Source organism: Balaenoptera borealis (assembly GCF_965194805.1).
Source record: "Balaenoptera borealis genome assembly, chromosome: 13".
In the NCBI taxonomy this organism is placed as follows: Eukaryota; Metazoa; Chordata; class Mammalia; order Artiodactyla; family Balaenopteridae; genus Balaenoptera; species Balaenoptera borealis.
In genome coordinates this window covers 54,254,815-54,276,720 of record NC_138870.1, presented here as the reverse complement: position 1 = coordinate 54,276,720, position 21,906 = coordinate 54,254,815, and the positions used below count along the sequence as shown (strand labels likewise).

Sequence of the window (21,906 nt, the reverse complement as noted above, 5' to 3'; positions counted from 1 at the left end):
CAGCAGAAGAGGGAGCAGACTTGTTCTGTTTAGTTCTGAAGAGAAGAACTATTAATAGAACCAGTAAGTGGAGTTTATCTCTTCAAAACTAGAAACCCTGGGCTAAGCAGAGGAATTAGCAGAATGTCTTATGAGATAATGAGTTTCTGGTCACTGAAATTCAAGTAGAGGTACCATAATATTTTGGCTTTAGAGAGTATTTCTATAGTGGAAAAGAAGCCAGTCTATAATGAATTCACAATTTAACTCAAACAGAATGTGGTAAGCATCTATTATATGCCAGGCTCGGTGCTAAGGAACTGAGCACACAACGTTAAATCAGACGAGTGGGAGGCAAAACGAATCATAAAGAAAAAGAAATATGTATTATGCACGTAACACATAACAGAGAGATCCTCCTAAATGATAAAGTAACAGAGAAGTTACTTTTTTTTTTTTTTAACGTGATGATCCATTTATTTATTTATTTATTTATCTATTTATCTATGGCTGTGTTGGGTCTTCGCCTCTGTGCAAGGGCTTTCTCTAGTTACCGCAAGCGGGGGCCGCTCCTCATCGCAGTGTGCCGGCCTCACACTATCGTGGCCTCTCCTGCCGCGGAGCACAAGCTCCAGACGCGCAGGCTCAGCAATTGTGGCTCACGGGCCCAGCCGCTCCGTGGCATGTGGGATCTTCCCAGACCAGGGCCCGAACCCGCGTCCCCCGCACTGGCAGGCAGACTCCCAACCACTGCGCCACCAGGGAAGCCCCCAGAGAAGTTGCTTTTAATAGAGACCTTTAATAGTGGTAATCAGTTCAGGAAACAACAGGCATTTATAGGACACAATAATACTACCCTTGCTATAGTGAACCAACACATTGTGAGTATCTAATAGATGCCACCTCTTTACCTTTAACTTGCTTTTGGTACTTCTGCAGTTCAGGTGCCAGGAGCCCACTAAAAGGTCCGAGACACCCCACTGCATTAGCAATAGCATCTTCATCGTCTGGGTCATTCTCGTCATCGCTGTCTCTGACCTTACCACGTCGTCTTGGAAAACATAAAAGAAAAAGGAATATTTTTTCAAAACGTGGTATTATTTTTAAATAAGTAATATAGCCACATGACTTAAATGACATATATATAAATTATATACATTAATTTCTATAACATATTTATATTATATTTATATAATTATATATTATATTTATATAATTTATATATATATTAAGTCCATCTCCCATCCCTGTCCAACTTCTACCCTGTTCTTGCCCCACTTAATCCCCACAGGTGACCACTGTTACTAGTTTCTGATGTATTCTTCAGCTTCCTTATCAGTTAAATAAGCAAATATGACTATACAGTCTTACTTTTCTCCTCTTTTTCGTAAGTATTAGCATGCTATATATAAGTATACTCTTCTGCACCTTGCTTTTATTCACCTAAAAAAAAATCTCTCCATATTCACACAGAGCTTCCTCCTCATCCTTTTCTTAATGGCTGCACTGTACTGTATGTGTGTACTGTATTGTACGTATGTAGCCCACGTTATAGAACCAGGCTGCTAAATGATGCACACTCAAGTGGTTTCCAATATTAAACTATTATAAACAACACTGCAATAAATAACCTTATACATACTGTGTTTTGCATGTGTACAAATATATTTGTTGGATAATTCAGAAAGGTAGAATTGCTGGGTCAAAGGATATATGCAATAGTAATTTGGGGAAATATGGTCAAATTGCCTGCCCGAAGTTGCATGGTAATTAACCTCTCATGAGCAAAGTGTAAGCGTGCCTGTTTCCCTATAGCCTTATCAACAGAGAACACATCAACCTTTTGAATTTTTGTCAACCTGATAGGTGAAAAAAACAGAATCTCAATCTTGCTTTAAGCTGCATTTCTCTTAGTCCAAGTGAAGTTGCCTTTTATGTAAACTGCCTATTCCCATACTTTCATCATTTTTCAGATGGTGGTCATTTTCTTATTGACTTCTAAGAACTTTATATATGAGAGGAATCAGTTACAAATATTTTTTCACAAATATTTTTGTGTCTGCTTATGGAGGTTTTCTTTTGCTCTGTTTTGGTTTTAGTCATGCAGAAAATTATTTTTAAAGTACTTAATTTTCTTTCCTTTATTGTTTTTTTTGAGTCAGTTATTAAGGCCTTCCCAATTCCAAAGAACTAAAGATATCCTTCCACATTTTCTTCTGCTTATTATTTCAGTTTTTTCCATTTAACTGTCTCATCTCTATGTAGTTTATCCTGATGTATGGTGTAAAGTATGACTCTAACTTTCTTTCTTTCCAGATTGAGTCTCATTAGCCCAGCACCATTTACTAAATAGTATATCTTTTCAGTGTTGATTTACATTTTCATATATTAAATTCCTGTGTGTGTGTGTATATATATATATATTTGTCAATTTCTGGTCTAAACTAGCTCATCTGCCTACACTTTTTTGAATCGACCCTTTTTTAATTACTGAGATTTTTAATATTTGATATTTTTAAATAAGTTGTGGGGTTGCTAAATATCCCTTTAGTTTATGTTCCAACCTTCTTTGGAAAGTACACTTTCAAAAATCTCCCTCTTGAATTTAAATCAAAACTTTTGGGAAAGAGATATTCAGATTTTAAGCACCAAACTACTTCAAATGTATTTCTGGGGTTTAACAAATATTAATAACAAATTAAGGTATTAAGTCTTCCATCATGAAAACAACAAGGAAAAAAAAAAAGGACCTTACCCAGAAACTGAGGTGGGCTTAATTGTGGCTGGGAATGGTGTAATGTTGTAGGTGTATTTTTCCCTCAGCTCTGCCAACTGTGGAAAAGGGAATGGAGCCATAGAATACACAGTCTGGAAAACAAGAACAAAAATGCCAAGTCTGAACAGGTGGCCTTAAACAACTCTTATCAATCCTGCAAAGACATTAAAGTTCTATGATTTGGGTGTGAAGAGGTAGATACTGCTCCTTACACAGCAGGTGGAGAGAATATACTTCAATATTGTTTTAGAGAAAGACAAAAGAATACTGATATTATAAAAAAAAAAAAAAAAAAAAAAAAGAATACTGATAAAACAACAGCTAGTCCCCAAATCAACCCAGCTGGGACTGGGCACTCCAACTGGTGAACGTGGGTGGGCAAATGGGGACAGTCTGACATTCTCTTGCTCATTTGATAGATGGGTTAATTCAGAAATTCACAGCTCCCTATTACTTCTTTCACAGTGAACCCATCAATCTTCTTCATATGTACCACTCGTTTTTCAAACCTTTGCTTGATGATCGTTATAGGCATTAAATGTCAGCCTTCCGGATACAATTACGTCTGGGGGACAATCTTGTGATCACCTGCAAGCTTTCTCCAAAGATACCACCTTTTCAAATGTCTGTGAATCAGTTCTAGGTGAAAATTGTTAACTGTTATTTTTAAAGAAAAAAGAAAAAAAGTGACAGGGTGTAAAGCATAGGCTGTTAAAAATCTATAAATAAAAATGGGAAAAGCACCTGTGCTTCCTCCAGGATTTTAAGATTATATACCATTCTACCAGCAGGAGGAAAATCATCTTGCTTGTTCTCTTAATTTTATGAAAAATTTAACTGCTCCAAACATATTTCTTCAATCTTTCAGGTTCTTATTCACCAGAAAATGTATATTAACCACATTAACTTTCATTTCTTCCAGGAAGCCATTCAAATGTCCTGATAACACTTTTCTAGGACAATATTTTGAAGTGGTATTTTTCATTTCAGCAGGACTGTTTTCCTGAAGGCTTAGGAGATGTCTAATATCTGCACAGGTAGGAAAAGGAGGGCTCTGAAAGGGGCTTCCTAGCACTGCAGCCTCACCCCATAACTCAGAGCCACCACCGGGACAGTCCACCATAATTTCGATTCTAAACAGTCTGCACATCTGACTGTCCCCAAACTTCTGTGGTATCCGCTTACACCTTAGTGTAACATCCCAAGATTCCAAACAAGGAAGTGTTGACTAAAATTCCTTCCCTTTGATTCTCCATTGCTTATTATGCAAAGTTACCACAAAAAGTCATCTCCAAGTCATATTATCTCACACATACTTGATTACAGACAGTCCCTGACTTACAACGGTTCAACTTAAATGATTTTTTCCACTTTACGAAGGTGCGAAAGTGATACACATTCAGTAGAAACCCTTCTTCGAATTTAGAATTTGGAACTTTTCCTGGGTTTACGATACGCCATAGGTCCTCTCTCGTGATGCTGGACAAGGCAGCTCCCCATCAGCCACGTGATCACGAGGGCAAACAACCAATACATTTACAACCATTCTGGACCCAGACAACCGTTCTGTTTTTCACTTGCAGTTCAGTGTGCAATGAATTACATGAGTCATTCAACTCTTCATATAAAATAGGCTTCGTGTCAGATGATTTTGCCCAACTGTAGGCTAATGTAAGTGTTCTGGGCATGTTTAAGGCAGGCCAGGCTGAGCTGTGATGTTTGGTAGGTTAGGTATATTAAATGCATTTTCAACTTATGAAGGGTTTATCTGGATGTAACCCCATCGTAAGTCCAGCAAGATCTGTGTACCCCAAAGGCTGAGAAGCAGTACAAATTTACTAATAGTGAACTGTTCCCCACTGGGAAGAAGCAGAAGGCACCCTGTGGTTCCCACTAGTCTGGAGTGTGAGACTAAGCTGGTTCCCAACCTCTCCAGGCCTCCTTTTTCTCACTTGAAAAAATGAAGGCATGGAACTCAGGATGCTGGTTACCTCTGAGAGGAGAGGGGGTGGCGGGATCAGAGAGAAGGGTATGAGGGTGTTCACCTGTGTTGTTAATGTTTTATTTAAGTTGGGTCGTAGGTGTGTAAGTTTTGTTATATTATTTTAATACATTCTGTATGCCTGAAATACGTCATATAATTTCATTAATAACATGGTCAGAGTACACTCTCACATTTTTTGATCCCACAAAGTTTACCAGCCCGAGAAGCTGCTTTACTGCCAGTATGGAATTCTTCCCTCCTTGCTCCTGTGACCTGTCTTAACTCCACATACCCTTTTGGGGGAAATGGAGAGATGTGAAAACCTCAGCACCCCAGCTTTAAGTCCAGAGCATGGCACCTCTACTTGGGCCTCAGTACAGCAGCGTCAGTCTCTGACACATCAAATGTTGGTCCCACTGCTGGGCCAAGAGTCAGCCTGTCCCTCCCTCATGAGATTTTTCTTCCTTAACAATTTAGAAACCTGGTTCAGATTTCAAGAAACCCATACCATGCAATGAATAGCACGGTGACTATAGTTAATGATACTATATTGCGTATTTGAAAGTTGCTAAGAGAGTAGATCTTAAAAGTTCTCATCACAAGAAAAAAAAAATTGTAACTGTGTGTGGTGATGGGTGTTGACGGGACTTATTGTGATCATTTCACAATATATACAAATTTCGAATCATTATGTTGTATACCTGAAACTAATGTAATGTTATATGCCAATCATATCTCAATAAAAGAGAAACCCACACCATCTGGATTCAAGTTTAAAAGATGAAATTATTAATGCTAGGAATTTCAAAATTCTCTACAAACAAAGTAAGATGTCTCATTGGAGACAATTAGTGGGATGTCTAGCTGAAGATTCACTTGTGTTTTATTTTTGCCAGTTTTATTAAAAGTTATCAGAAAACTCCTTTGTCCAGCCTCATGAAGGAAGTGTATAAGAAAAGAAAGGGCTAATAAGGACCTACTGTATAGCATGGGAAACTCTACTCAATACTCTGTAATGGCCTATATGGGAAAAGAATCTAAAAAAGAGTGGATATATGTATATGTATAACAGATTCACTTTGCTGTACACCTGAAACTAACACAACACTGTAAATAAACTATACTCCAATAAATATTAAAAGAAAAAAAAGAAAGAAAGGGAAGTACATCTTGCCCCTACTCTGTCCCATCCTGCTCCAGGGTAAATAGTCTGGGGTCTTACCAAGCTCCTTCAAGGGCGACTCAGCTAAAGACATTGGACCAAAAAGAACACTGGCTCCACTGAGCTGCATTCTCTATTCCTGGTCTTTCTTTCTCTATAATTTACTTTTAGTTAGCCCTTCAAAGCATACATCGGTGTTCCTGAAACAAATGTGCTTATAGTACTTTGCATATATTCACTCACTTATTTAAAGGTCTCACATGTCGGCAGGCATGTTTATCCCATGAAGGTACACCACACACACGACCACAGTCCTCAGGATACCTGAGAAGCTGTAGATTTCCAACTGTGTAAATCAGAGATTTACAACAGATTTCAAGAAAGGAATTTTACTAATCATCTTAGAGCCAAAGTATAGTACATGAATAGGGTCTTAGGGTTAGAAAGAAATTTAAACATAATTTAGTTCAACCTCCCTCCCAAGCAGGAGTTCCCTCTAAAGCATTTCCAACAGATGATCATAAAGGCATCGCTTAAACACTTTCAGTTACGGGCACACACAATTCTGCAAGGCAGACGGTTTCATTTTTGACAGCACTAACTAATCAAACAGTAACCTTCTACTGGACAAGCATTCACATCCATGTAATTTCTACTTCATCACTGATAGAAAAAAGGGAACAGTCCAAGGGCAGGTCCTGCCTCATGGCACATGAAAGCTCCCCGCAGGTAATAGTAAATTATTGACAACCACTTTGGGCTAGGTTTTCCTAAGCACCTAAAACCCATCTAGTAAACAGCATCTAACTAACTTTTCTCTATATTACTCTTAAAGAATTCATGAGAGATTTTGTCAAAAGTCTTACTGAAATCCATATACATTTCATCAGCATTCTCCCAATATCTTTTTCTAACATTATTGTTTTTTTTAAATGGCCATTACTAGTAAAATAAAAGAGTGATGCAATTTGCAGGGAGAAAAAACCCAGTAGATTATTTTGCGTATGGCACCTAGAACTGAAAAAAATACGGAAGACCAAGCAGGGAGAACGTTTTCATCTCTTCAGCTCGGAAATAAAGATATTGTATGCAGTCCAAATTTTTCATCTGGAGTCATTTCAGGTTTGCTGACAGACTTAAAGTCTACCATAATTGGATCACAGCCATTGAATTAATTTTTTTTAAGAGTACAGAAAAGAGAGTGCTTGAAATGACATTCAGCATTTCTCTCCTTAATACTCTACAATGTCAAGGAAAACCAACAAGCCTATTTACTGCCCAAACTACCAACACACATTTAAATAGACATTTATATTTAGGCACTGCTGAAAAGGAACTATATTTCTCTTTTTCATTATTGACATGCTTTAAAAGAAACATGAAAACATAAATTGTACAAAATTAGGCTCAATTCATCTTCACCAGATGTTTTCCTCGGCAGGAGAAATGCTACTAAAATGGAATTCTAACCAATCAAGCCACAGCCTACATTTTTCCTTCCAGGATTCTCTTAAAGCAGAGTAAAGAAGGAGTGCTGGGGCTTCCCTGGTGGCGCAGTGGTTGAGAATCTGCCTGCCAATGCAGGGGACACGGGTTCGAGCCCTGGTCTGGGAAGATCCCACATGCCGCGGAGCAGCTGGGCCCGTGAGCCACAATTACTGAGCCTGCGCGTCTGGAGCCTGTGCTCCGCAACAAGAGAGGCCCGCGCACCGCGATGAAGAGTGGCCCCTGCTTGCCGCAACCAGAGAAAGCCCTCGCACAGAAACGAAGACCCAACACAGCCAAAAATAAATAAATAAATAATAAAATAATAAAAATAAAAGGAATTCCTTTAAAAAAAAAAAAAAGAAGGGGTGCTCCTTTCTCCTAATACTTAAGACTGGAAATTCCTAAAGGACAAAGATGGAGTATCTCAACATATCTATCATTCCTTCTGGCAATGTTTAAACTTTAGGTGAGACAAAACGTTGCTCATTCTTCTAAAAGGGATTTCAGCTTTTAGAAAGTCATGTTTTCAATAAGGTGGAAGCCCTGTGTTGGGTGGTGAGGAGAAGCACTTGGCCAGGTGTCGAGCTTGGGCCCCAGTCCTGGGTCTGCCACTAGACAACCTAAGAATATGGCAAGATGCTCACTCTCCATGTCTTAGTTTCTTCTCTGTAAAACGACAGAATTAGGTTACGTGGACCATTAAGCTTCTTTCAAACCAGTGTTTGTCTAAGTGTCAGCTCAAAGCCACTTGCATCAGAACCACCCACAGGCCAAATATCTGCCTTTTAATTCACTCTTGACATTCTGCTTATACACAGTCAAGTTTGAAAACCACTGCCTCAAGTTCTAATGTTCTATAATTCTGTGTATGCATTGAGCAACCAGGTGGATTCTTAGCACTACATTAGATGTTATGGGGATACAGAGTAATACAAGGCCCTTATCATTAAGGAAATTGCTAGATAAGATTAACATATTTGAAAAAATACCAAACAATATAAAATAATTTGTAATGAACATTAAGTCAATTGCTGACAATCTGAAGTACTGAAGGAGTAGGGAAGAGGTATCATCAACGAGGGCTGAGATGACAGAGCCTGAGGGGAGGGGAGAACAGACTGAGTGGGATCCAGTAGACAGAAACGATTTGCCCAGATGGGGTGCCAGAGGGAACCACAAGCCCTGTCATGGGGATGAGCAGGGCCCACAGAGGACTGGGTGGGGACAGAGCTATGGCCAGTGCAATAGGTCCTGGCTGTGAAGTAGTGGGGAGCGCCTCTGCATAGGTAAGAAATGGGGCAACCACAGAATACCTCCAATGCAACCAGTGTGAAGACAAATCCACCTTCCTCCCCCCGTGAACTTTCCCTCTTCTTCCTAAGCCAGAAACCTGGGGGCTGTCCTTGGCTCTCCCTGTCTTTCTCCCTCACCCCATGTCCACTTCCCATGGCCAAGTCCTGTCAACTTCATCTTCTAAGTACTGCCTCTGTTCCATTCTTGCTTCTACCCTTCACTGCCTCCCCACGGTGACCCCTTCAAGTCCACCCTTCACAGAGCTGCCCCTGTAGTCGACATCAGACACAATTGAGACCACTTCCCTCTTCTTCCTAAAACCTCTCAGGCCCACAGCTCTTCTTCTTCCCTTTCCAAAGGTTCCACAGAGGCCCAAGAACTCCAGCAAACACAACCTCACAACCACTGACCTCCAGGATCAAGTCCACACTCCTTACCATGGGTAGCGGTCTCCCACGAGCCATCCCTGTATACCAAACTCCTGTAGCTTCCTTCCCACACCATAAAGGTTTTCATTGCCAATGCCTTGGCTCATGCTGTTCCCTCAGCCATGAACTGCCTCTCTGCTCTGCACCACTGCCTCAAACATATACACCCACACACCCCACACGTGCATGCACCCATGCACACACACACACACAGATACACACACACGCACACACACAGCCCGACCTACTCCTATCCATCTTGAAAGGTAAAACCAGATATTAATTCCCTCAAGAAAGCCTTCTGACAGAGAGAGATGCTCAATTAATATTTGGAGAAGTTAATACAGGGCCTAGAAAACTAGGCCAAAACATTTTATTTACTGCAGTTAATAACAAGGAAGCACAGAAGGTTTTATGAAGAACAATAAAATGACCAAAGCAGTAAGTGTGGACGAATGCTCTGTGAGCAAAGTGAGGACTGTATTAGGGCAGAGGGACCCTAGAAGGAGGGCCATCATCTCCGAGTGTGGTTTAATTCAGCAAACATTTACTGAGAAAGAGAAGGTAGAAAACTAGTTGCAGACTCTCAGTAGACATTTGCTTAATGAATTAATACATTTACTGTGCAGTACCAGTAAAAGGCAAAGTGCTCTGTGTTATGAGCAAAGCACAGCCCCTGTCCTCAAGGAACTTACAATATCACTGAGGAAATAAGATACAGCCTCAAATCAAGGTAGAATGTAATGAAGGCTCACAAAAGAGGTACTAGGAAAATATGGTGAGTCAAAGAAGGAGACGCTTTCAGTTGACACTATCAGAACGTTTCACGAAGAAGATGCCATCTGAACTGGAACTTTCACAAGGAGGCAGGCCTGAAACACGTGAAGGGAGAAGAGAAAGACTGAACCGAGAGAGCAAAGGTATAGAGCAGGCATATACCCAGGCATTTCTGGGAACACGGAAGACAGTGTGACTTGACTAGACGAGGTCAAGGGTACAAAAGGGAGGAATAGGAACTATGGCTGAAAAGATGGTTTAATGCCAGACAGTCAAGAGCACCGGATGATAAGCTGAGAAATCCATGCTTTGTGTTGTAGGCAGTGAGTAGTCACTGTAGTTTCATGAGTGAGGGAGAAGGGATGAGATCTCACAGTCCCGCTTGGGGCACGTGAACCAGGCAATTCTGTAGGATGTAAAGGATCTCACATGTGGAAAATGCCAAGCTGGGACCTCACATCCACAACAATGTTCAATAAAAGGCACTTCCCTCTAAGAGACAGAATGAGCGATGAAGCAACAGCCCAGGATGTGTGAGAGGAGTTGAAAGCAGAACACAGAGGTCAGGGGCAGATAGAGCGTTCCACCTCTGAGACAGACAGGAAGGAAGAAAGACCAGATGACAATGCAAAGAAAACGTGAAATACAAAATATGAATGTTCAGGGAAGTTATACCAGGTGGTCAGTATTCTCAATGAATCGGGCAGCTGTCTGCTAAAAGTGAGGGATTCTGAGAAAGAGCTGGAGGTAGCAGGATACAAGCAAAGGAGTGGAACCTCTTCACTTGACAAGTCCTAAATCAGGGCCTGAGTCTTTGTTTTCTAACCTGTTGACTGGGTTCCACCACCCAAAAATGACCGCAGGCATGGAACCCAACATGAAAGCTGACACCAAAAAAAAAAAAGGAGAGAGAAAACACAGAGAAAGAAGGAACTAAGGCCCAAGGACAACCTTGGACAAGACCAACTGTTGGTCAGTGGGCAGGAGGAAGGAAGAACTAGGAAGAGAAGCAGTGGTCAGAAGCGGGAGGAGACTGCAGAAAAATCATGTTACAGAGCCTAATGGAAGAGAGCGTGTTCACAAATCTGCTATCTCTTCTATACTCACTGCCAATTTTAATGATTTGGCGAATGTAATCTTGAGATACAGCAACATGCCAGAAAAATGACAAAACCCTTCAAGTCTTCCATTTTGAAATTTATGATTCATATGTAATAACATGAGTTGCAAATGTGGGCAAAACAAATAAACCAAAATGCTGATTAGAATAATCTCCTTTTTTATCCTCAATAATCCCTTCCCAGAAATAATTATTTCTCCCCACAAGTCTCCCTTTACGGCTAAGAATCAGATTCAGAACAAATACCTGGTGATCTGGGGGTGAGGGAGGAGGTCTGGTGGTTTTTTGGTTTGTTTTCGTATTGCACGTTATGATTTTTAAGCAACACAGTTGGAACGAAAGCCGTAACAAATATCCATTTCTTCCTTCCTCTTGTGACACAGTTAGATTCTTAACAAATTATATATAGACTCTTGGTCATTTGTAAAACTACATCTGAGGGCTGGGCAAATACATTTCCCAAGACCGCTGCTCTGGCACTGCTTGTTCCCACGGTACCAGGGTCCCCCGAGCCAAGGGGGGTGGCACTGCCCACTCACCTGCATGAGTTCATGGCTTTCCAGAAGATCATTCTCCAGCATATCCTGGGTAAGGCGCCCCATGGTGCTATAGAATTCATCTGCTGTTTCACAACATTCTATCTGCCTAGATAAAGGACAGAAAAAGGAACTGTTTAGGACACCCATGCTATCAGGTACATGCTGCAGGCACAACAAGACATGTTTTCTCCTGCCATCAAATCGACCAAGTTAGCAACCAACAAAAATCAAAATCCTATGATACACTCACAGTACAGCCTGTTTTAGGCAGAGAAAAGATTTTAAAAATTCGAAGGGCAATGTAAAGGTACTTATTCTAGGATGAGTTCCCATCTTTGCTATGCTGCTCCCCTGACTCAGAGCCCCACCTGTGGCATCTTTATTGTTTCCATGTGACACATTCTACACATCAGAATACCCATCACTGATCAGAAATTATAACCAGGAAATTGGGTGCCCAAGTACAATTATTCCCTAGAGGGAATCTGTTTCTCTGGATCTTCAAACTGCAGTGGCATCGACAGACTGAAACCAAACCACAGTAGAAGTGAAAGATGAAATATACAAAAACTTTATCTGCATATTTCATCAGTCCACAGGATATTTTCACAGGTAGTCTTTTCAGCCCTTCTCAGGACACTGCTGCTAGTTGGAAATTACACCCTGTTTCTTGTATTTGGTTCAACATGTAAATAAAGAATCTGTCACCTCCCATCCTGTGAGACAGGTGAGACTTTAATCCTTCTTCTAGAGGGGGAAAGAATAACCCAAAGCAAAGAGACCTGTGTATTTGTTTTATCTATTATGACATTCTTCTTATAGCAGGATAACTCTATTTGCCCACCAATCATAAGACATGCTCTTTGGCATACACTAAGGTTAGGGGATTCCCATAGAGCCATCCAAAAACAATATGATGATGGGAAAATTCCATGCTCTGGAGTGCTGTTCAAATCCCACTGCCACAATCATGCAAATAAATAAATGAAATAAACGGCTGACGTGTCAATGAAAAATACCGAGTAGCATGTGGGCATAAATAAAGTGGTTATTAAGTTTATCCTGCGAGCGGCAGGAAGAGTGAGGAAGAGAAGTAATGCCTAAGATGAGTTTTGAAAAATATTCTGCAGGTTGACAAGGTGGAAAAAGCATCCCAAAGATGTGGATACAGGAGACAGAAGGCACTACCGGGGCGGGGAACTGCACGTAGGTCCCCACCACCAGCATGGGAGCGGCTGCATAGCTGGGGGCGCCAGGGAGAGCTGAGGGCAGAGAGGTGCAGAGAGCAGATCGCAAAGCCCTCCCTTGCCTGCCGGGGCCCCTCAGGACAAGAGGCACTGAAAGGCCTTTAATATGGAGTGTGGGAACAGACATGCCCTTGGCAAGGTTGCCCGGGAGGTGGCGTGGCGAGTTCGGGGTACGATGGGGAGGCCAGGGAGGACAGTGCCAGGCATGAGGCAACGAGGGAGGGAACCAAGGCAGTCAGGTCAGAGAAGAAAGGACATGTGAAGGAGATGCCAGTGGGGCTAAGGAGATGGTCTACAGCTTACATGTTCCAAACGTACCGCTGGTAGGAGCAAAGGAGGAAATTTCACGTTGCAGAAGCAGGGTGATGGGAAGGGTTCCGTGGATAACCACACACAAGGCACATATGTTACTCAGGTACACATAAGCTGGAGATCACCTGCATACTGTTTACGATTTTTCCAATGGAAAGTTTGTGGACAAGATTACAGGCCCTGGAGTCTGACTGATTACAGTCAGAAAGATCCAGGATTAAGTCCCAGCTCCGCTACTCATTAGCTGTGAGACACTGAACTAGCTAATTAGCCTTCCTGGGGTAGTTTTCTCACTTGAAAAGACAGGGAGAATAATCCTACCTAATTCACAGGGTTGTGGGGAGAATCAAATGAGATGATGTGTTTAAACTTCCTAACACAATGACGGCACTGCAGGTACTTGATGTTGTATACATGTTGGTTGCCTTTCCTTTCGTTTAACAAGCTGCACGCTCAAAACATGTATAATTATAATAAGCAAAGACTATGAAACATTTAAAATTCTACCAGTCTGATTCATAGATCCCTGAACTTCATAAACAGGAGCCATTTGTAAGCAATAGATTCACATTATTAAAAGCACAGATTATAGAGCCAAAGTACCTAGGTTCAAAATCAGGCCTTTCCACTTACTAACTGGGTGATTTGGGGCAATTTACTTAACTCCTCTGTGCCTCAGTGCCCACATCTATAAAATGGGGATGATAACAGTACCTACCTCATAGGATGATGGTGAGGACTAAATGAGTTAACTTTACATCTAGAGTGCTTAGAACCATGCCTGTCCATTGCAAGCACTCCATGAATATTGGATTTTAAGTGTAGCTATTATTATTTCAACAGTGTGCCATCCTTGGGGATGACCATATGAATAAATTCTGATCCTACAGATAATGGATAGATGGGAATAAAATGAGAACCACATCTTTTCCTCCTGCCCCATAATTAAGAACTAACAAAAAGGGGACCCTAACTGACTCAGCATACAGTAAAGTGCTTCAGCATTTTAATCCCATAAGCTAATTACTCAGTAACTATCATACCAGTTAGAGTGTGATAGTGTTTGATAGAGAAATTATCAAAGCTCAAAGAGTTTACGAGGTGTAGAGTGGGTTGGAAATATGTGACTGCAGAAAGAGGTAGACATTGGAAGAAAGTAATCAGATAAGTAAATAGCACAACAAACCCCTCACAGATGAATTTATTTGCCTAGTTGAAAAGCTATGTACAATAAAACAAAGGCAAAGGAGATAGCTATATGATATTTTAAAATACTTCCACACAACAATGATTTTTTTTAATCCCTGAATTGATAGTCAGTGGATCTTTCTTACAAAAAGTAAAAAATACTGCAAGTCTCCCAGGAAACAACTTGTCATAGATAAAAAGGCTACTGAAAAAGTTTTTGATCCGTGTCGTCTATGGGTACCCGCTCAAGTCATTTAACAGCTCTAGGAAAGAAACATTAAAAACTTCTCTGCATCTTCAAGTGGCACATATATACAATGGAATATTACTCAGCCATAAAAAGAAATGAAATTGAGTTATTTGTAGTGAGGTGGATGGACCTAGAGTCTGTCATACAGAGTGAAGTTAAGTCAGAAAGAGAAAAACAAATACCGTATGCTAACGCATATATATGGAATTTAAAAAAAAATGGTACTGATGAACCTAGTGGCAGGGCAGGAATAAAGACGTAGACATAGAGAATGGACTTGAGGACACGGGGAGGGGGAAGGGTAAACTGGGACGAAGTGAGAGAGAGGCATGGACATATATACACTACCGAATGTAAAACAGCTAGTGGGAAGCAGCAGCATAGCACAGGGAGATCAGCTCGGTGCTTTGTGACCACAAAGAGGGGTGGGATAGGGAGGGTGGGAGGGAGGCTCAAGAGGGAGGGGATATGGAGATATATGTATGCATATGGCTGATTCACTTTATTGTACAACAGAAACTAACACAGCATTGTGAAGCAATTATACTCCAATAAAAATTTTTTTAAAAAATCCTCTGCATCTTCAGTTAACTGCAACAACTTCATCCTGATGTCTCTTCCATTACCCAAAAGGCAGAATTTTAATGTACTAGTCATAATATATTAGAGATAGGTGAAAATACCCTAGTTTTTTCAGCTCTGCTACTAGACAAGAATGTAAGTAAAATCTGTTTAGTAGTAACAGATTTCAACATAGAATTAACTCTTGATGAAATGAAATAAGTTCTACCGTTGACTAGGTACCAAGCACCATGCTAGATACCCTTATACATATTATCTCATTTAATTTTATCACAGCTCACAAAATAAATTATAAAGATTCAAACATAAGCCAAATTGCAGTCTTAACCAACAAATCTACCCAGTCCTCTCCAGATCTGCCTGTTCCTCTTCCACCTAAGTCCCTTTCCCTCTCCCCAACCAGTGTCAGGAAAGATGCCGACAGCTTGGACCAGGCAGGACACCAGCACTGAGGAGGAGGAGACCTACAGGCCTGAAACAGCTTGCCTCCTTCAGTAAAATGGATTCTCTCTGCCCCCCACATTCACAGAAGAGCCAGCTGAGAGTTCAGAAGGCAGAAGCAATTGCACCCAGGTCACAACTTTCTCTCCTCCTCAAACCTAAATATCAATCCTTTACTTGTTAGAGCACACAAATGGTGTAAGGCCCTCAACACCACAGAAAAGAACAGCAGTGGGAAATCACTTACTCTCCCAGTTTTGCCCAGATAGCCAGCGACACCCTTAGGATGATTTCCGAACCTTCAAAGAAGACTGAATCCCAAATCTTTAAAACCGTATGGTTAGGGAGGCACGTAGCGAAGAGAGTCAGAAACCACTGCATCGTGAAGACGTTCGTAAGTGGGGGCTCATATCCACCTGAAATAAAACAAACACTCTACATCTCTCCAGAATCGACAACTTGTAAGATGTAAAAATACCCTCTTTCAGTCTCCCATGTCCACCCAAATATGTTATTTCCTGACTGATTTCTTTATATCTCTAAATTCTGGTTCCTTCCTCCTTTTGTCCTTCCTTTTTTTTGGAAGAACATAGGTGTGTTTAATAAAAATCTCAATAATACGAACTTCACAGATTCTTCGTGATATTTCAGAAATCTTAACCTAAAATTTAATTTGGCTCTACCTATTGTGGGGTGCTGAAAATTAAGGAGGATGTTTTCCTTACCGAAAACAGGATAAAAAGGAAGGATTTTAACCTCTCAAAAGTAAAAGCTGATTTTCGAAACCTCCTAAAGCCTACCTTTATTCAAATGCTGCTGATAAAAATAAAATTGCTCATTAGCAGTTACTTGTCTACTTCTTGATTTATACATAGTTCTCAGACCACAATGGAATTAAACCAGAAATCAGTAACAGAAATAAAGCTGGAAAATCCCAAAATACTCGGAGATCAAGCAAAGTGAAATTTTACAATATTTTAAACTAAACTATACCGTTTTAAAGACCTGGGATCCACCTCACTTTGAAGTTTCTGGATTCACTAAAAAAAGGGTCCCCTCGGATTTCCTGTGATCACATAAGCGTGTATTTTAATGAAATATAAAAATTTAGACATTTGGACTAATTATCCCTCCAAATTACAGTCAGAAGGTGCATTTACCCAAGTACAAGCAAAACAAATCTGTTCTCCTGCACTCATTTTCTTGCTTCTTACCTATGAACAAAGGAATATCTTTGTTCAGAGACTAGAATCTGAGGTCACCACTTAAGCAAGTACAGGGCATTTGGGGGAAACATGGAGCCCAGTAAAAGTGTGTCTGACTCCAGGACAGAAAAGTTTGGTCCTCTGGAAGCTTTATGAAATCCCCATCGGTTCACAAGTATACTGCACAACCGAATTAAGTAAGATTGCTCAAACGACTTAGAAGAAAATTCTTAGAGACGCTCAGGTGTCACTAAAATTTCCAGTGTATTTTAATCATAGATAGGGTCCTCAAAATCCTTTCGTATTTTCCCAGATTTAAATGCATGGATCAGGAACTGGCAACCACTTAAAGGAAGCATAGCAAACTTCTGACTATTCTAGTTCTGGTATCCTGAGCACAGCCAGAGAAGTGCAAGCAGTGGGTATAATGACAGCTACGAGCTCAGGTACTTGGGAAACTGGACGAAGCCGGCTAGATGGAGGAGACTCAGAGCTGCTTGCAGAGCTGTCTCCATCATCGCCCCACTCAGCCCAGTCCATTCCTGCAGGGCTCAGGTTCTAAACAGAGGTCCAGAAGAGCCCTTCTCCAGCAAGAACAGGCCCGTTCATCTCAAGTAAATCTAAATACCCTTTGCATGAATGAATAAAAGGAGCTCAGTCCAAAGGACTGCTTTTACCTCCTACAACTTTATGAAAATACATATTCCACTCTCCATAACATCAATGGTTGAGGCAAAACCACAGTCTGTGCTATGTTGTACCTGTAGCTCAGTTTTAAAGAACTCCTATAGTTTTGGTGCCAACTTAAAGCAGTTTAACTAGATGGCAAGACACGGATACCCTTCTTTACCTAGAGTACAATATATACTTGGTGATCTGGTACTGGTGAAGTCTTAGGGTCTTGACTGAGTTCCTAACCATAACCAGTTAGAGGTTCAACATTTGGCCCTCTGTTTTTTGTTCTTGGTTTTGTTTTTAGTTTTGTTTTTGTTCTCTAGAAATCTATCTCATTGCATTAAACTCTCACCAACAGAAATATCTGAAAATACGTATTTCCATTCAAGGTTTAGGCACTTACGTACAGTGGAACCAGAGAAGTAAACTATTTTCAAAGGTAAAATAGCATTGAATCGTCACTACCTCCACTTTCCTTGTTTGCAGTTTTCTGAAGAGTATCCAGGTGCTGAGATAATTCAGGGAGCTTCAGTCTCAAGAGGTCTCGGAAGACGGCCATATCCACAGACAGTGCCCGGAGATTGTTGACAAAATAGCTTTCAGGAAGTACCTTGTCAATAAGGTAAATCATAATCTGAAGAAAAAGATAAAGAATAAGATCGTTGGACTTCCCTGGTGGCGCAGTGGTTAAGAATCCACCTGCCAATGCAGGGGACACGGTTCAAGCCCTGGTCCGGGAAGATCCAACATGCCGCAGAACAACTAAGCCCGTGTGCCACAGCTACTGAGCCTGTGCTCTAGAGCCCGTGAGCCACAACTACTGAGCCCACGTGCCACAACTACTGAAGCCCACGCGCCTAGAGCCCGTGCTCCGCAACAAGAGAAGACTCCGCAATGAGAAGCCCGCGCACCCCAATGAAGAGTAGCCCCCACTCGCCTCAACCAGAGAAAAACCCGCACACAGCAACAAAGAGCCAACGCAGCCAAAAATAAATAAATTTATTAAAAAAAAAAAAAAAAGGAATAAGATCGCTTCATATAGGCCACGGGGCAACCAAGCCTGTGCGCCACAAAAACTGAGCCTGCGCTCTAGAGCCCGTGAGCCACAACTACTAAAGCCCATGTGCCACAACTACTGAAGCCTGCGCGCCTAGAGCCCGCGCTCCACAACAAGAGAAACCATCGCAATGAGAAGCCCGTGCACCACAACTAAGAGTAGCCTCTGCTAGCCGCAACTAGAGAAGGCCTGCACGCAGCAATGAAGACCCAACGCAGCCAAAATAAATAAATAAATAAATAAATAAATAAATAAATAAATAAATAAATAAATAAACAAAATAAATCTATTAAAAAAAAAAAGATTGCTTCATAAAAACCGGTATACTAATATATCCTAAACAGAACATATTTAAACAGATAAAATGCAGTTAGCCAAAGCACACTATCCTTTACATATGTCAGAACCAAATGTTCTGGATTTTCAAGGCTCCTCTTCCCCTGGGTAAGAAGCGGGCGGCATAATTGCCTAAGTACCTCAGACCCCACATCTGCCAATGTCTAAAATTTCTAGCTGGGCCGCTAGACCTGAGTTCATCCTGTAAGTAGCTGTGATGATAAATAAAACCCTCAGCCTCCCTCTGAGAAGCCACGGAGCACGTGCTTTCTCAGCAGCCGGCAGGAATCTCAATGTCGGCTCCCTGATATCAGCACAGTTTTACAACCTTAACCTGAAAACCAAGAGCTGGCCTGTCATGAAACATCCCAACTGCAGCCGGTCTCAAGATTCACTGACCATCAACCTGGGTTATTCGGACAACTGATGTCGGCTTTTTCTCCACTTCCTCTCCTGGGAGAGTGCAACAAGGTTTTGTTTGAGCAAATGGTACTTTTAAATAGGGATTTCTTTCATGAGATTGTCTCATGCTCTTCAAATTACTATTTTCATTCTGACTTTTCTGATTTTTCTGCATCTTTTCTAAGATGTCAAGAACCACCAGAATGACCCAGCAAAACACACGTGAGTTCTATACGTCAGCCTGCATGCTCTGTTTATGCCCTCCTCCTTAGAAGACCTGCTCTTTCCCTAGAGCACAGAAAAAGCAAAATTAAGAGCAAAATCATAGGACTTCCCTGGTGGTGCAGTGGTTAAGAATCTGCCTGCCAATGCAGGGGACACAGGTTCAAGCCCTGGTCCAGTAAGATCCCACATGACATGGAGCAACTAAGCCCATGTGCCACAACTACTGAGCCTATGCTCTAGAGCCTGCGAGCCACAACTACTGAGCCCGTGTGCCACAACTGCTAAAGCCCGCCACCTAAAGCCCGTGCTCCGCCACAAGAGAAGCCACTGCAATGAGAAGCCTGCGCACCACAACAAGGAGTAGCCTCTGCTCGCCGCAACTAGAGAAAGCCTGTGCGCAGCAACGAAGACCCAATGCAGCCAAAAATAAATTAATTTTAAAAATAAAAGAACAAAATCATAGTGGGTCCTATACATTGGTGGAGAAGTAGCTGTCTCATATTTTGATTTTCAGCATATCACAAAACATTATTTTCCAAAAAAAAAAATTTTCTCCCAGACCTGCCAAGGGCCCATTTTCCCCTCATCCTTGGCTTGTAACTTCTACTTTTAGGGTCATAGTTGTTTTGTTTTGTTTTTTATAAATTTATTTATTTTATTTTATTTATTTATTTTTGGCTGTGTTGGGTCTTCGCTGCTGCACGCAGGCTTTCTCTAGTTGCAGCAAGCAAGGGCTACTGTTCATTGAGATGCACAGGCTTCTCATTGCGGTGGCTTCTCTTGTTGCGGAGCACGGGCTCTAGGTGCACGGGCTTCAGTAGTTGTGGCACACGGGCTCAGTAGTTGTGGCTCACGGGCTCTGGAGCGCAGGCTCAGTAGTTGTGGTGCACAGGCTTAGTTGCTCTGTGGCATGTGGGATCCTCCCAGACCAGGGCTCAAACCCATGTCCCCTGCATTGGCAGGCGGATTCTTAACCACTGTGCCACCAGGGAAGCCCTAGGGTCATAGTTTTGACTAAGTCAGTAAGACTGGGGACATACTCTCAAGAAGGCCCCCCGCGGCCTTTACTATAGGAGTGAACAGGCCCAGGGAACCGCCTTAGCCTTCTTACACAGGGTCAGAATTTACCAGGTAAATGCAGCATCACCCTGGAAATAGGAGCTTAGCAGTAAAAGCAGTACGTTCAGCCTGTGTGGAGGGAGGAAGTCCTGGAGGGCCCAGGCCAGCGAAGGGGAGAGCAGATTGTCAGCAGAGCAGAGGGCACTGTCAGGGACCTCGCACTCTACAGGTAAGGAGAAGATTTATGGGATCTGAAGGCAAAGTTTAAAGGTAACAGTCTATTACTGCACTTTTCATCTAGAATAAGCTATATAATACCAAGAAAGATTTTTTAATGAATTTATAAGTTTTTATGAAGCGATTACAATCCCTCAAAATTACATGAAAACAAGAAAAAGAATTTCGATTATCACAGTAATTCTTGTGACACAATGAAATTCTCTGTCCAAACGCATCTCAAAATCTGACATAAGACATAAGAGCCAGCTATGTACTGTGTCAGCTATGTTACTTCACCTACTACTGTATTCCAAAGACCAAACATTAGATCTTTAAAAAAAAATAGGATACATAATGGCAATAGAACAGACAGTCTCTTCAACAAATGGTGCTGGAACAACCCTACTCTCTCCACAAAAAGTAACTCAAAAGGGATCATAGACCTATGATCTAAAACGCAATACCGTAAAACTCCTAGGAGATAACAGAGCCTAGATGACCTTGAGTAGGGAAATGACTTTTTAGATACAATACCAAAGGCACAATCCATGAAAGAAATACTTGGTAGGCTAGACTTCATTAAAATTTAAACCTTCTGCTCTGTAAAAGACACTGTCAAGAGGATTAGAAGAAAAGCCACAGACTGGGAGAAAATACCTGAAAAGACAGATCTGAAAAAAGGACTGTCACCCAAAATACACAACAATTCTTAAAACTCAACAATAAGAAAACAAACAACCTGATTTAAAAATGGACCAAAGACCTTAACAGACACCCAAAGAAGATATACAGATGGTAAATAAGCTATGAAAAGATGTTCCACATCATAGTCATCAGAGAAATTCAAATTAAAACAACAGTGAGATACCACTACACACTTATTACAATGGCCAAAATCTGGAATGCTGACAATACCAAATGCTGGCAAGGATGTGGAGCAACAAGAACTCTCAGACTTTGCTGGTAGGAATGCAAAATGGTAGAGTCACTTTGGAAGACAGTTTGATGAGTTTTTTTTTTTTACAAAACTAAACATACTCCTACCATACAATCCAGCAGTTGCACTCCTTGGTATTTACTCAAAGGAGGTGAAAATTTATGTCCACACAAAAACCTACAAGTGGATTTTTATAGCAGCTTTATTCATAATTGCCAAAACTTG

General features: G+C 41.3%; 1 protein-coding gene across 4 annotated transcripts in view; it reads right to left on the bottom strand.

Moving 5' to 3' along the window:
- Positions 1–21,906, bottom strand: part of TBC1D30 (TBC1 domain family member 30) — a 94,123-nt gene that overhangs the window by 9,500 nt on the left and 62,717 nt on the right. For all 4 annotated transcript variants that reach the window (XM_082351236.1, XM_082351237.1, XM_082351238.1 and 1 more), the window contains 5 exons: positions 17,912–18,080; positions 15,814–15,982; positions 11,547–11,652; positions 2,735–2,847; positions 891–1,030 (listed from right to left, as the gene is read on the bottom strand). In XM_082351236.1, the coding sequence (XP_082207362.1) occupies positions 891–1,030; positions 2,735–2,847; positions 11,547–11,652; positions 15,814–15,982; positions 17,912–18,080 (697 nt within the window). The remainder of the gene's footprint in view (positions 1–890; positions 1,031–2,734; positions 2,848–11,546; positions 11,653–15,813; positions 15,983–17,911; positions 18,081–21,906) is intronic.